The sequence below is a fragment of the Bos taurus genome, chromosome 15 (genome assembly GCF_002263795.3).
Source record: "Bos taurus isolate L1 Dominette 01449 registration number 42190680 breed Hereford chromosome 15, ARS-UCD2.0, whole genome shotgun sequence".
Lineage (NCBI taxonomy): Eukaryota > Metazoa > Chordata > Mammalia > Artiodactyla > Bovidae > Bos > Bos taurus.
In genome coordinates this window covers 29,184,687-29,198,462 of record NC_037342.1, presented here as the reverse complement: position 1 = coordinate 29,198,462, position 13,776 = coordinate 29,184,687, and the positions used below count along the sequence as shown (strand labels likewise).

Here is a 13,776-nt window from a genome sequence, read left to right as displayed (position 1 = left end):
AGAGGGATGGCGAGCGGACGCGGACACAGGCTGGGGTTGGGCGAACCGACAGTTTTATTGGTTGCTGGCGCATCTCCCAACTCCTTGCCCTCCCGCTCAGCGCTCGTCGCAGGGCCGGCGCAACTGCCCCATCACGTCGGCCAGCATGCGGTTGCACAGAGCCGCGTACGGATTGAGCAGCACCAGCTGGCGGCGCGCAAACGGGCTGCCCAGCCGCGCCGCCCGCTCGAAGTCTCTGCGGGCGTCGTCGTCCCGGCCCTGCAGCCGCGCCACGAGCCCGCGCTGCACAAAGCCCTGGCGGGCGGTGCGACCCCGGCCGCCGCTCAGCGCCAGCGCGCGCTCCAGGTCCTCCAGGGCGCCTGCGGGACGGACGGATGGGCAGGGGTCAGGGCCGCGGCCAGCAAGATCCGGCCCTGAGTGCAGGCTCCGGGGCTCAGCCATTTACATTGCGCCCACACAGGACCCTCGAGATCGGGATTGTTATTCCCGTTACACAGAGATAAGACTGAAAGAGTGGGCAAAACTCAGCCTAGACTGCACAGTTAGTGGCAGAGTTGGGACTGAAGTCCAGGTCTCACCTTGTCCGAGTTATTTTCCACCATCTGATACATCAAAACAGGGGTGGTCACTGTATTACGAATCTGCTCCTGTTGCCCGGCACAAAGCAGGTGGTTTCTTCCACACATACATTATTAAAATTCTACCCTGTGCCAGGTGACTGACTCTGAATCCCAGGGTCCAAAAGCATTAGTATTAACTGACAACCATTTCTTACACAATAAAGTCTGTTTTTTGTTGTTGTTGTTGTTTTCCTTTTGGTTGCACCAGGCGGCATTTGAGATCTTAATTCCCTGACCAGAGATTGAACCCGTGCGCCTTCAGTGGAAGTGCAGTGTCTGGACCACCAGGGAAGTCCCTTGCTAACGTTTTTTCCCCTTTTAATATGTATTTTTATGTATTTATTTGGCTGTGCCCGGTCTTAGTTGTAGCACGTGGGATCTAATTCTCTCACCAGGGATTGAACCTGGGTCCTGTGCATTGGGAGCACGTAGTCTTAGCAACTGGATCACCAGAGACATTCTTCTCTAACTTTTCAAGACTTTTCTCTCCTCTTTGCCACTATATGCCTTAAAATAGCTCCTCTCACCTGTGTTCTCTACTGCCTGCCTCTCCTTATTCTTTATTTCCATGGTTTTCCTTATCTTGTATCTAGTTTTCTTTGAAGGAGGTCTTGGAGCCAGAGCTGGCCTGCAGCACTTTTATTTTTGTCACCCTCATAAATACTTGGCTTCTTAGGCATCAGAGCTCTGAACTCAGCCTCAGGCAGCCAGTTGGTACCCACTGTAGGTCCCCCGAGCTGCATTTGTTCTGGGCTCTGCTTCCATTCACTCCTGTCTTCTAGTCTATAGAGCCTGTCAGGGCAGGGCACTAGGGGAGTGCCAGCAGCATCCTACACCAAGGCCGATCTCCCTGGTCCACTAGATTTTGGTCCCCGTTAGAACGCAGCAGGGGCTCTGCTCCCTACCCTAACTGGTTGAGAAGCTCTTGAATCACAGCATTTGTTGATTTCCCTCAGAGGAGCTGAACTGGAGGAATTGAAGGCCTCCAGGCAGAAACCCCTTGGATGCTCTCTGGGGTTCTGGTCTATAGGCTTTCCTCAGCAGGCTTTATGGCCCTGCTCTGCCAAACTGGTGGCAGACAAGTCTGGGAAAGGGGCCCTTGGATATTCTCAGAATGGAGTCCAACCTCCCCAGCCTGGCATTCCTGGCCCCAGGAACACCTCCACTACCACGAGTTCCCTAGTAGTTCCCTACTACGCTTCTGTGGTTTACTCTTCAGTACTTCCTGGTGTTTTCAAGACAGAGTCCGATCTCAGTCTCATATTACTAGTTCCTTACTCTTTTGGCCTCTGTTTACCTCTCCAGGCTCTGAAGCGACTCCATCCTTCCAACCCTCCCTTTCCAGCCAGAGTAGAGATCTGAAGCTCCCTGTTCCTGTCCGTGACTTCTGGACTTCTACAGGCCATGCCTTCTCCCACTTGCTGCCCTCCAACCAGCTAACTCCTACTCGTCTTCAAAACTCACCCCTCAGAAGCAGACCCCAAGCTGAACCATCTCAGCTTGTTATGTGGGTATGAGATTTGTGTGTCTGTCCTGCCCTCTAAGCTGAGCCTCACGAAAAGCAGTATCACATGGGGATTAAGCTCTGCCACCTGAACCAAATCCCAGCTTTGCCACTTCTCAGCTATATGACTAGCAAGCTATTTTACTTAACTTCCAAGATTCAGTGTATCATCTGCCAAATGGAGACAACAAGAGCATGAGCCTTTTTAGTGTTGTCATGAGGGCTAAACAAATGACAACTAAAATGTAAAGTGCTCAGTCAGGGGACTTCCCTGGTGGTCCAGTGGTTAAGACTCTGCACTTCCACTGCAGGGGGAATGAGTTTGATCTCTGGTCAGGGAACTAAGATCCCATATGCCACAGGGTATGGCCAAAAAAGAAATAAATTTAAAAAACCTTTATTATTATTATTTTTGAAACAGGACTTCCCAAGCGGTTCAGTCCCCTTCCAATGCAGGGGCTGGGTTTGATCCCTGGTCAGGGAACTAAGATCCCACATGCCATGGGGCGGCAACTAAGCCTGTGTACCAAACTACTAATAGAAAAGCCCCTTCCATGTGCCACAGCAAAGACCCAGTGCAAACAAACAAACAAAAAAAAAACCCAAAAAACACAATCTCTGAATCCGTGATTAAAGAGGAAAGACAAGATGCATCTTGTACAGCACGATGTTGGTTAACAGATTTAGAAAGTAGGAGAATAAAGTTACCGTTAAGAAAATACATACAGGTGCTTAATGCCTGGCACATAGTAATTGCTATGAGTCCTCAGCACCTAGACCACTGCTACAATATAGGCTCTCATTAAATGTTGTACATAAACAGACTGTAGTCTCTCTGACTCACAATATCCCCAAGAGATTAGCAGGGCCCATAATGTATCTCTTGTGAGGAGGAACATAGGTTCCAGAGGAGCTCGGTGACTTCCCACACTCCATGTCCAAGCCCCACGGCCACACCATCTCTGGTCTGTGTCCTCCTAGACCCCCTGCACAGACTCCAGGGACCCTCCCTCACCTGCCACATCTCCTTGGAGACGCCGGGCCTGGGCTCGGTTATTGTAGGCTGAGGCCCTCTCAGGCAATAGGTTGATGGCTTGGCCAAACCTCTCCAGGGCTGTGCTGAGGTCGCCAGCCTCAGCTGCGATCACCGCCTGCAGCTCCAGGGCCTTGGACTGTTCCAGCTGTGCTCGCGGAAAAACTTCACCTGTGCCAGGGAGGGAGCCAGGAGACAGCTGTGTGGTTGGCAGCAGGAAGCAACAGTCCCCGTGCGCTTTGGGAACCTGGGACATGAGCCAGGGCTGACCAGGCAGGGTGTAGGTCACTACAATCAGGTGCAGTGTTTGGGGCAGGGGGAGCAGAGGTCACTGAGGCAGAGCCCTGGCACTGCTTAGTTCCAAAGAGGCCTGGAGAGTGGCCTTGGTTGGCTCCCCAGTGCCAAGAGAATGAAAACCAAACTCTCTAGCCTGTAGCTAAATCACTGGTTGAAGGTCACACCCCCCGGAAGTTGCACAGATTGGACTGGAACCAAGGTCTTTCCGACTCCTTAGTCTGTCCCTAGTTTGTTCTACTGCATTGCTTCCAACAGGAAGGCCTCCAGGATGCAGGGTCATGAAAACCATTTCCAATGTTTCCCTCAGCTTTTCAGCCTAAAGTTTCATTAAGACGTAGGCTTTGCTCCTTTAGAAACAAAGAGCATCAAAACTTTGGGACGGTGACAGTCCCTCTTAGGGGCCAGTGGAAAAGCCAGTGAGCACATTCAATCTGGAAGCATCAGCTCAGGGCTTGGCATTTAAAGGTAACACTGAATGCTTGCTTAGTTGAAACTGGTTAGCTGAGCTACCCGCTGCCCTGTTTCTGTCTTCCATGCTATGGAGGGTGATACCCTCTGTTCTGACAAAGGTGTGTGAATTTCACATGGCCCTGCTCCCCGCCACCACAGTTAAACTTGGGGCAGGACTGTAGTACAAATCCTGGCTTTTTCCTCTGGGCACTGTGACTCTTGCCAAGCTTCCATCAGTGCACTGAGGATCAGCAGTCATCATCCAAGTGTCGGGGAACAAGGAGCCTTGTAAGACCACCTACTTCTGCCACCCCAGCAAGGTAGCAGACCAGCCAATGTGGAAAGCTGGATTCCAAGGTCAAATACTCACCTTCGTCTACTTCCTTCTCTGCTTCTTCTCCCAGGTCCAACCCAACAATATCTCCAAACGGGGAGTCAGGGTTGAAGATGGCCTGCAAGACGGCCTGATCATTTGGAGTCCCCATGGTATTCAACTCCCAGATCAAAAAGGTGACTCACAATGAGGGAAAGGAAAAAGGGCTCAGGGCCGAGCCTCTTGCTAGTTTTAAGCCTCTACCTGATCCAGAGGGAAGAGGTCTGTTTGAGGACCAGCCCCCAAGAGGAGTGTTGTCCAGTCTTCGGCTGGAGTGTAAACTCAACCCCCTTCAGCCTGGGGACAGTGACCCTGGCTTGGCCAAATATTTACAAATATTTCTTAACTGCTTCTCTACCCCCACCCCAGTCTGAGGGAGAAACAAAAAAAGTAAATCCCATTTCAGCTTTAAGGTGGAGTGGAGCCAAGAGAAAGGGTACTGTCCATCTCCCTGAAATACTTTCTTTATACTCACAGATTTAGGAAGAAATTGTTAGAAGCCAATGCCTGACTGCCTGTGGATGAAGATGGGGTATTTGTAGGAAGTAAAAGGAACTATTCTTTTGTTCTCTTGACCCCTTCCTCACATCCAGAGTTAATTAGGTCCCAAATATACATCACTGATAAATAAGAGAAGAAAATATGATTAAGAGAAGCAGTATAGAGTGAGGCCTGACAGAAGGGAATGATTTCAAGATTCCACCTTAAAAGAAAGGATTGTGGAAGGGATTTTGTAATCAGGTCATGGCCCATGGCCCTCCCACCTCAGCCAAAGCCAAAAGAAAGTTCAACCATGTGCAGCAATAAACTTGACATGTTTATTAATTAAACTATCACTTAAATAAAAAAAAGTGCATAGAAAATAAACATGTTTAAAAACTCCTTTTTTTTTTTACAACTATGTACACTTTTTACTTTTACATTCAGTCTTTCGTAGACAGCTTTCAGCATTATTATTTTTTGAACTATTAAAGTATTTTCCTTCTTCCCTGTCACAGGGAGTTAACACTGATGGACTTTAGACACATTTTTTTCCTTTTTTTTTTTTTTTTTTTCTTTTTCTCTAACCAGAAGCTTGGAAGAACACAAGGGAAAAAAAAAAAACAAACCGAAAGATCTGTTATACATGATAAAGTTGTCAAGAAATGTCTTATTCCTAGAAAAGAAGCTTGTCATCTGTTGAGCTTTTGAAACAATTATTCAACTACCTGTATTTACTAAAGAGACTGTTAAAAGTTCAATAAAAGAAACACCACAAGTCTATTTTCTTGGTTGAAAGACAGAACTAGAGTACCTCGGAACAAGATACCAGGAAAGCACAGAACACAATTTTCCCCTAAATGCAGGTGGTAACCCCAACATTCATAACCAAAAATAGAGAAACAAGGAGTACAGGTACTGACTGGCAACATTCACAGGCAGAAAAAACCCAGGTGACACCATTTCTGCATTTCTCTCTGATCCCGGGGATGGACTGTTTTGCCATCCCCTTAGAGTTGGAGTCTCCTCCCATGTGGGGGATCAGAGGAGCGCCAGACTGACAATTTCCTGCCACTACTAGCAACTGTAACACAATCCTTATCTATAGTGTTAAGAGAATTAAAAGCCATGGACTGAACTAGGCTTTGTTACATGGTGCATTACTATATTAGTTCCTATATATATCATATTTATATTTATTTGAAAACCAAAACAAAAAAGTTGCAAGGTTTCAGAGTGTGAGACTTGACTGGTATTCATGATTCGGCACAAAACCATCTGCTCAATAACCTTGTATTGCTTTAAAATGAAGGAAACGAAACATAAAATTACACCCAGCCCTTTGCAATGACCCGCTTTTCCTTTAAAAAAAAAAAAAAAAACAAACACCAAAAAACCGTAACTTGATTTCTATTAAAAAAAAAAATCCCAAATCAAACTTAACATCTGACAAGGTTTTGACCTTTAGTATTTTCAGATATTTGATTGAATGTCAGTCCTTTAGAAAGATACATTCATTAGAAGGTTTTTTTTTGTTGTTTTTTTGTTGTTGTTGTATTTTTTTTTTTTAAATCAAGGGAGCTGCATGGTGCTCACAGCATTGGCCCAGGGGTTTGACAGAGGCAAGCGGGGTGGCAGAGTGGATCCCGGCAAAGGAGTCTGGTTGAAAACTTTTATATATATATATATATATATATAGCTGCCAGGGCTTCCCCCTTGATTCTGGTTATTGGTCTAAAAACAGGAGGGGCTGGGCTGGAGGTGGCGGACGGTAACGGGGAGCCAAAGGGACCAAGTTCCGGCCAAAAGGTCAGCGCCATGCAGCTCCTCTGGTTACACAGTTGTCACTGGCCACCAGGAAATGCAGCCACAACAGGTTCTAGCAGCAAAGCTGTAAGTGAGCTGGCTCTCTCACTGAGAACTGACCAGGTTTGCAGCTGTGACTCCTTAGGGATTTGGGGTGCCCCTTGGGGGATTCTTGGGAACAACCCACCACAGTTCCTCAGTCTGCACTTTTGTGCGGAGATTCCCTTGGTCACTTTCACAACAGACTCAGAGGTGTCTTGGAGATAGCTATGCCGGTTTTGTTTTGTTTTTTCCCGCCTTCTTTCCCTCTTGCAGGGAAAACCTTAGCTTAATCCCCAAGTTGCTGGCAGGTACGCTGAATTTTGGCAATGGACTCAAGGCTGAGATCTAGGAGGAACTCCTCATTTCTGTGGTTGACAGTTAGGGAGTGGAAAGGCAAGGCAAACCATCTGCAGCTGGCAGGAGAAGGAAGCGGGGGGTTCCTCCCCTGGCCTCAGGGTTTGGGGTTGGTAGAAAGAGATGAGGAGGGGGCTCACAGTACAGCACGGCCTAGCAGGGCAGTCACTAGGTCTACTGAGCTGAGTTTCCCCCACTCCCGACTGGCCTTTGGGTCTTCCTCAAGGTGAATTCATGACCCGTCAGTGCATTAATCATTTCAGTAACAAATGCAGCTTAAGGTTTTTTTTTTTTTCTTTAAAAAAAAAGAAAAAGAAAAAGGAATAAAAGGATATACGAAAAAACCTCACACAGTGCAATAATAAAGGAAACCAGACACCAGTGGAACCCCTTGGGCCACTGTATCTTGTTCACGGGCAAAAGGAGGAAGGGAGGTGAGGTCTGGGCAGACTGCTTTGCCCCAGGCCCCTGCTGGCACTTCTCTGAGATGACAGGGAGACTCTGCCATCCTGGCCACAGTGCTGGGTTCCCTGCACAACAGAGAAAACAGTGACAGTGTTCCAGCAGAGCCACCAAAGTTCTTAATTAAGGTCACGGAAGAACAGGGAGCCCAGGGTGGAAGGCACAGCAGAGCCGTGAGTCCCGGGGCAGAGAGCGCTGGGCTGAGTCGTATTGCTTTGCTAGACTTCCTTCTGGAGGAATGGGCTTCTTGTGGTGAGAAGAGGCGCCCTGCCCTCCACTGGACTACGCTGCTCTGAAACCTCGTGGCTGACAGAGGCCGAGGAGCATCTGCATTATCGTGAGTGGTCAGACTGTGCTTCAGTTTCAACGAGCTGCCCCAAAAGAGGGCATGGGGGGGACCCAGGGGGTCTTTGCAGGCGTGAGGACTTGGTGGGCAGAGAGAGGGGGACGAGGTGACCTACGAGGCAGATGGTGATGGAAAACATCAGGTTGCCATTCAGCTTGGTTGCTAACTCTGAAGGAAGAAAGACAGGAAGTGCTGGCGCTCACCTCTCAGCACTGGGCTGTGCCAGGAAGGAGGGAGAGAGGCAGGCAAGAGGAGAAGGAACTGCTGTGTCGAGATCCTACCGCAGCCATTCAGGAGCTTTGACTGGAGAAGGAGGGGAGTGGCCCGATGGAGCTGGGGGCACCTTCCTTTTCCACTTATTGTCAAAGAGCAAACCCAGGAAACGTTTATGTCAACAGGGCACAAACAAGCTACACATTAAACAACGAAAAGGACACCTTCCAGGGGGAAGTTGGGCAGGAAAAACCAGACTTTGTGTGTACAGCTGAATATTTTCTCTAACTTCATCCTATGAAAATAAAAAATTATTAAAAACCGATCTTCTTTTAAATTAGGATAATACCGCGGTTTAAAAAATAGCCTTGTCATAAGTGCTTCTCCCTATGAAGTGCTTCTCATAGAAAAATATACAAAATATATTTACATTTATAAAACCTTAAATAGTAAACTGTAAACAGAACCGAGTAAAATCCAATGACTTAATTTAACAGGTTCAGGAACCGTCTTGGGGAAGAGAAGAGAAGAAACATTTGATGCTGTTTTGACCACATCCTAAGGAGTAATCAGGGCAGTAGTGTCATTTCATTTCATTTGCTTTAGCCACAGATTTTGCACAGGTGGCAGAGGTCCCTCGATACAAGGTGGTCTAGTCCCCAAGTTTTGGGCCTTGAAATCTGATTAGTGTTCTGCCTTCAACTGGACACTGACCATTTAAAAATTAAGTCTTCCTATGTCTTAACAAGGGGAAAATAAAGTTACCATGTCCTAGGAATGGGACCCAGGGGTCATCCTGGTTGTGAAACTCTGACTGTTGCATGATTCAAATCCTATTTAAATAATCTTCTTCTTCTACATATATTTCTTTAAAACTCTCAGTGGAGCTTTATGAAAACATCTCCAAATTCTGTCTGGTTACGGCCAATGGCTCCTGTCCACTTTCCCACTGGGAGTGCTTACAGGCTCAGGGAACGTCTTGTAGGCACATCCTATGCCCAACAGGGAGTGTTCTTACACAGGGAGTCACTCTCCCCTACCACCCAGAGAGAACGGGAAAGCGGTGGGATGCAGAATGGGGAAACGAGAAAGTGGAGTGAAGAGAAGGAATGAGAGGGAAGCCGCTCCTATTGTCTAGGAAGGTGACTGACTGAGATAAGGCTCATGGGGGTAACACTCCCACTTAAAGCCCACAGGCTCAATGTTTGGTAATGAATTGGCACAACCCCAAGACAGCTTTTGACACCAAAGGTGCTAAGAATCCTGTCTCCCAACCAGAAGGGAACTCTCAACTGGGAGGATAGTAGGGAAAACCACCAGACCGTCTCTCTTTGTTCAACACATGGCTACAGGCTGGGCCGGGCTGGCAAACTGTCAGGTCTCCAACCAACCCCGCACCAGGGCTGTGCCTGACCCCTCGCTTACAGTGCTTGGGAAACGCCAAGACGAGGATGGCAACTTTTGAGGAGGTGCTCAGGCCAATCTCCCTACACAACTAACTCTCTACAGGCTCCTTCCAGGCAAGTCTGCTAGGGACCCCTTCCCCACTTTTTAACGGCACACAATCAGAGGGGCCCCAGTAGAAAGCCGATCGCGGATCTTTTCTTCTAGACCTCATCTCTCTCCAGGACTATGATCACATGTAGAATGTGAATATGGGACCCAAGGGAGCCCAGCCGTCACAGAGGCCCCTCAACTGTGCCCGCTCAATCCTGGAATACCTGGCTGCTGGCAAAGGCCTTCGGCATCACTGTGGAGGCCCTGGGTCCTAGTACTCCGACACTGGGGAGAAGAGCAGCTTTAGTTTAGGAACTTCCGGCATTTCTTGGCACCACAGTTGCAGGGGAGCTTGTTGCTGGCGTCCTCAATGGGGAATTTATAGTCGTAAGTGAGTTCCTCCCCTCGGTAGATCTTGCGCATGGCGAAGATGACAATGTGCTTCTGCCCGTCGATGTTGATGACCCGAGAGTAGCAGTTGGGCTCACATGAGTGGTTGATGAAGCGGGCGGCGTTCCCGTGCATGGTGGCGTCCACCACCTCAGAGTCATCGATCCGGAACATGTAGCAGCCGATGCCCTGCAGGAAGGAGGACAGAGAAGAGCCTGGCTCAGGCTGGACAACACAGAACCGTTTTCTGATGTGATCTTAGCCACTGATGAACAAAGTTCCTTCTGGTAAAATTTCTGGATTTCTTGCATCTTTCAGGATGCTTCCATGAGAAATTCCTAGATTATAGGCACTGGACCACAGGTTTATTAACGTCTCCACAAGAGAAACCTATGGCAGGAGAAACCTACAGCTTGTGTCACAATGTGCTTTCGATCCTGGGATCCATTCAGACAAATCTTCAAAGAGTATCTTTGTGTGCTAATCCCTACAGTGGACTGGGCCCACCACAAATTCAGAGATGTTAAAATGTAATAAAAACCAGTGTCTAATTAATAAAATATACTAATTTCTCTGGGATCTAGGGACCATCTTTGTAGGTGATGGCCCCTTCTATAACGAAAGAACTGGAGAGTACAAGTGTGGGACTCACCTTGCTGTCATAGTACTTCTCTCGCTTGTCAGTCTGGATGGAACGGATGACGTTGCCAGCATACTCAATCACCATCTCACCTGCATCAATGTTTCTCTTACAAAAAAGACCCCGGCCGTGGATGGGAGACCTAGGACATAAAGATGGAAAAGACATCAGCTGCCGATTCTGCAAATAAGGTTAAATGTGTGAATACATGAATAAAATCTTCAGGTCTATGAAGAGATTTATTGGTCTCTATTTCTATTGGTTCTATTTAATAGAATCTATCGGCCTCCATTTCTCCAGGAGAGACAGATACTTAGGAAAGAAAAACTGGACCCACCTGATCTGAATGAATATACTAATCATTCTAACAAATGGCCAAGGATTAAAGATTTCTCCATTCCGTAACCCACTAGAAGTAGCAGTACATTAATGCTCACTGTGTTAAATTCCTTGTTCAACATAAGGAGCTCCAGGATCCCAGGACATCAGGTTCAATTAGCAATACTGACAGAAACCTCACTTGCTGAATGAAGGAGGTGACTTCAGCATTTGGTCCACTTTGATTTTGGAAAACTTCATTAGTTTTCTAGAATTCTTTCTATAATTTTCGCCATACCTGTAGACACCAACTGCCTCCTTAGAAGTCTTTTTTAAGTGCCGGAAACGCATGGGCATTGGTAGATCCATACTAGTTGCCCTCCTAAAGAAAGAAGGCTCGTTATTAATAAATTCTCTTTAGGAAATCATCAGTTTTGAGTCTTGGATCGAACAGTCCTAGACCATATGACTACACTGTGTGTTCAATGCTAAGTATAACAACTGCCTTATAAAAATGTATCATTGCTTAGTTGCTAAGTCATGTCCCACTCTTTTGTGATCTCACGGACTGTAGCCCGCCAGGCTCCTCTGTCCATGGGATTTCCCAGGCAAGAATACTGGAGTGGGGTGCCATTTTCCTATTCCAGGGGATCCTTCTGACCCAGGGATCAAACCCGAGGCTCCTGGATTGGCAGATGGATTCTTTACTACTGAGCCATGAGGGAAGCCCACCATATAAAATTATGCCTATACTATGTTATATATGAAGTCTACGGTGGTACGCCCAAAGCTGACAGAGTATACCACAGTTGAATAAAATATACATCTTTTAGTTATTTGAGTTTCTCCTCTGTTAACATATTCCTCTCTCTTTGCTAGCCAGTTACTGCTACTTCAACACAAACTATATTCCTCTTCTTAAATATTATTTGGGATATTCTGATCCAAGCAAAACTGGAAAGAGGGAAGCAAAGAGTATTTCTTTTTTATTTTTTAATATAGTTGATTTACAATGCTGTATTAATTTCTGGTGTATAGCAAAGTGATTTTACTTTATATTCTTTTACATATTCTTTTCCTTTATGGTTTATTACAGGATTGAATATGGTTCCCTGTGCTATATGGTAGGACCTTACTGTTTACCTATTTATATATAGATATATAGTAGTAGTAGTTTGGATCTGCTAATCCCAGACTCCTAATTTATCCCTACCCTCTTTGGAAAATCCCATAGACAGAGGAGCCTGGTAGGCTGCAGTCCATGGGGTCGCTAAGAGTCAGATAAGACTGAGTGACTTCACTTTCACTTTTCACTTTCATGCACTGGAGCAGGAAATGGCAACCGACTCCAGCGTTCTTGCCTGGAGAATCCCAGGGACAGGGGAGCCTGGTGGGAGGCCGTCTATGGGGTGGCACAGAGTTGGACACGACTGAAGCGACAGCAGCAGCAGCGGCTGCCTTTCCCTTTTGGTAACTGTAAGTTTGTTTTCCATGTCCGTAAGTCTGTTTCTGTTTAGTAAAATAAGTTCATTTGTATTGTCTTTTAGACCCCACATAATATAAATGCTATCGTACGGTATCTGCCTCTTTCTCGCTTCACTGACTATAATCTCTAGGTCCATCCACATTGCTGCAAATGGTATCGTTTCACTCGCAAAGAGTATTTCTGGTGACCCCACTCCACTCCAGACTTACCGAGCTGACTTCAGCTGCACCTCCTCCTCTTCCTCGTCATTGGGGTTGTACTCAGGAGGCTGCCGGTGTTTAGAAGCCAGGAAGTTAAACATGTCAAAGGCTGACTTCCTGGAGCCAAAAGATTAAGATATGTTTAGAGAGACAGTTTAGTAGAGCCAGCGAAGGACAGTGTTAACAGGAAGTCTCAGAGGTTAAGTGGGAAAATACACCAGTAGACAATAAAATCAGGACCCCAAATTGCTTAAGGACAAGAACAGAACTTGCCTCAGGTGGACTTCAGCCCTGGCTGAGCCGTGAGGGTTCAGTGGGGGCTCATTGGCCTCCTCTGGTTTGTGGAAACGGAATTTGTAATTCCTACAGTGCTTGGCACCAGACAGTTGCTCAATCAGGAATACAACAGCGTCATGGAGAATCCCCAGCATCCGCAAACCGTTCACACCTGTAGGATTGAAGGCACCAGGGTAGTGAGGAGCCCAGCCAACAGAAGCCACATACAACCACAGAAATGCCTAAGCTAGGGAACAACTCTGCCAGAGGCTGCTCAAGAGTGAATTATATAAAGACGAGCTAGAAATGAGCATTAGGTAGCCAAAATAATAATGTGGCTACAGATCCATATGGAAAACACTTGTGACAGAGAAAAAAGCATGCCATCAAATTCTGGACTATGTTCCTTTCTATGTTCCTATGTACATGGGAAATGCTGTGTTATTTCATTACACGGGCATAATGACCATGAATTATGAGATGAGGCAGGAATTACTAGCCTCATCTCAAGGAAAGTAAATCTAGATTCACACCTAAGGTAACCTAGCTAGTGTGACAGGATTTGAACCTTGGACTGTGTAACAAAAATGATTCCATTTTTGTTTATAGCTAATGGAGCACCTGAATTCTATAAGTTCATACACATACACACAGGCACCTCACTAAAATTTATAAGGAATGTTGGTAAACCCTAACACAGAACTCTCTTCCATGTTATTATGGTGAATGAATGGAGAAACACACAACAGCCACTTTGTTTTACTCTAAGTCTTAATTCATTAATGAGCACTTATTTCTTTTTATTTTATAAAAAACAACATTTATGTAAGTCTGCTGGCATAGATGGTCAAATGCTTTCTGAAATTATTGTCTTCCTCCATTAACAAATGGGACAGAGTAATAACTGCCATCCCTCTTTTTAACACTAGCAAATAGCTAATTAAGTAAACAGTATTATTTCATTTACAATGATTGGTTTTGGTATTATT

General features: G+C 46.3%; 2 protein-coding genes across 12 annotated transcripts in view; both read right to left on the bottom strand.

The window, feature by feature from the left end:
- Positions 1 to 31: 31 nt before the first annotated feature.
- TTC36 (tetratricopeptide repeat domain 36) lies at positions 32 to 4,445 on the bottom strand. Its single transcript, NM_001040515.2, has 3 exons — positions 4,275 to 4,445; positions 3,140 to 3,328; positions 32 to 359 (listed from the first exon to the last, which is right to left on the bottom strand). The coding sequence occupies exons 1-3, from the start codon at positions 4,387 to 4,389 to the stop codon at positions 97 to 99; spliced, it is 567 nt and encodes a 188-aa protein (NP_001035605.1). The 5' UTR covers positions 4,390 to 4,445; the 3' UTR covers positions 32 to 96.
- A 628-nt stretch (positions 4,446 to 5,073) lies between these two features.
- Positions 5,074 to 13,776, bottom strand: part of KMT2A (lysine methyltransferase 2A) — a 77,938-nt gene continuing 69,235 nt past the window's right edge. For all 11 annotated transcript variants that reach the window (XM_059875010.1, XM_059875017.1, XM_059875011.1 and 8 more), the window contains 5 exons: positions 12,781 to 12,959; positions 12,521 to 12,624; positions 11,124 to 11,207; positions 10,520 to 10,649; positions 5,074 to 10,056 (listed from right to left, as the gene is read on the bottom strand). In XM_059875010.1, the coding sequence (XP_059730993.1) occupies positions 9,781 to 10,056; positions 10,520 to 10,649; positions 11,124 to 11,207; positions 12,521 to 12,624; positions 12,781 to 12,959 (773 nt within the window). In that variant the 3' untranslated portion in view covers positions 5,074 to 9,780. The remainder of the gene's footprint in view (positions 10,057 to 10,519; positions 10,650 to 11,123; positions 11,208 to 12,520; positions 12,625 to 12,780; positions 12,960 to 13,776) is intronic.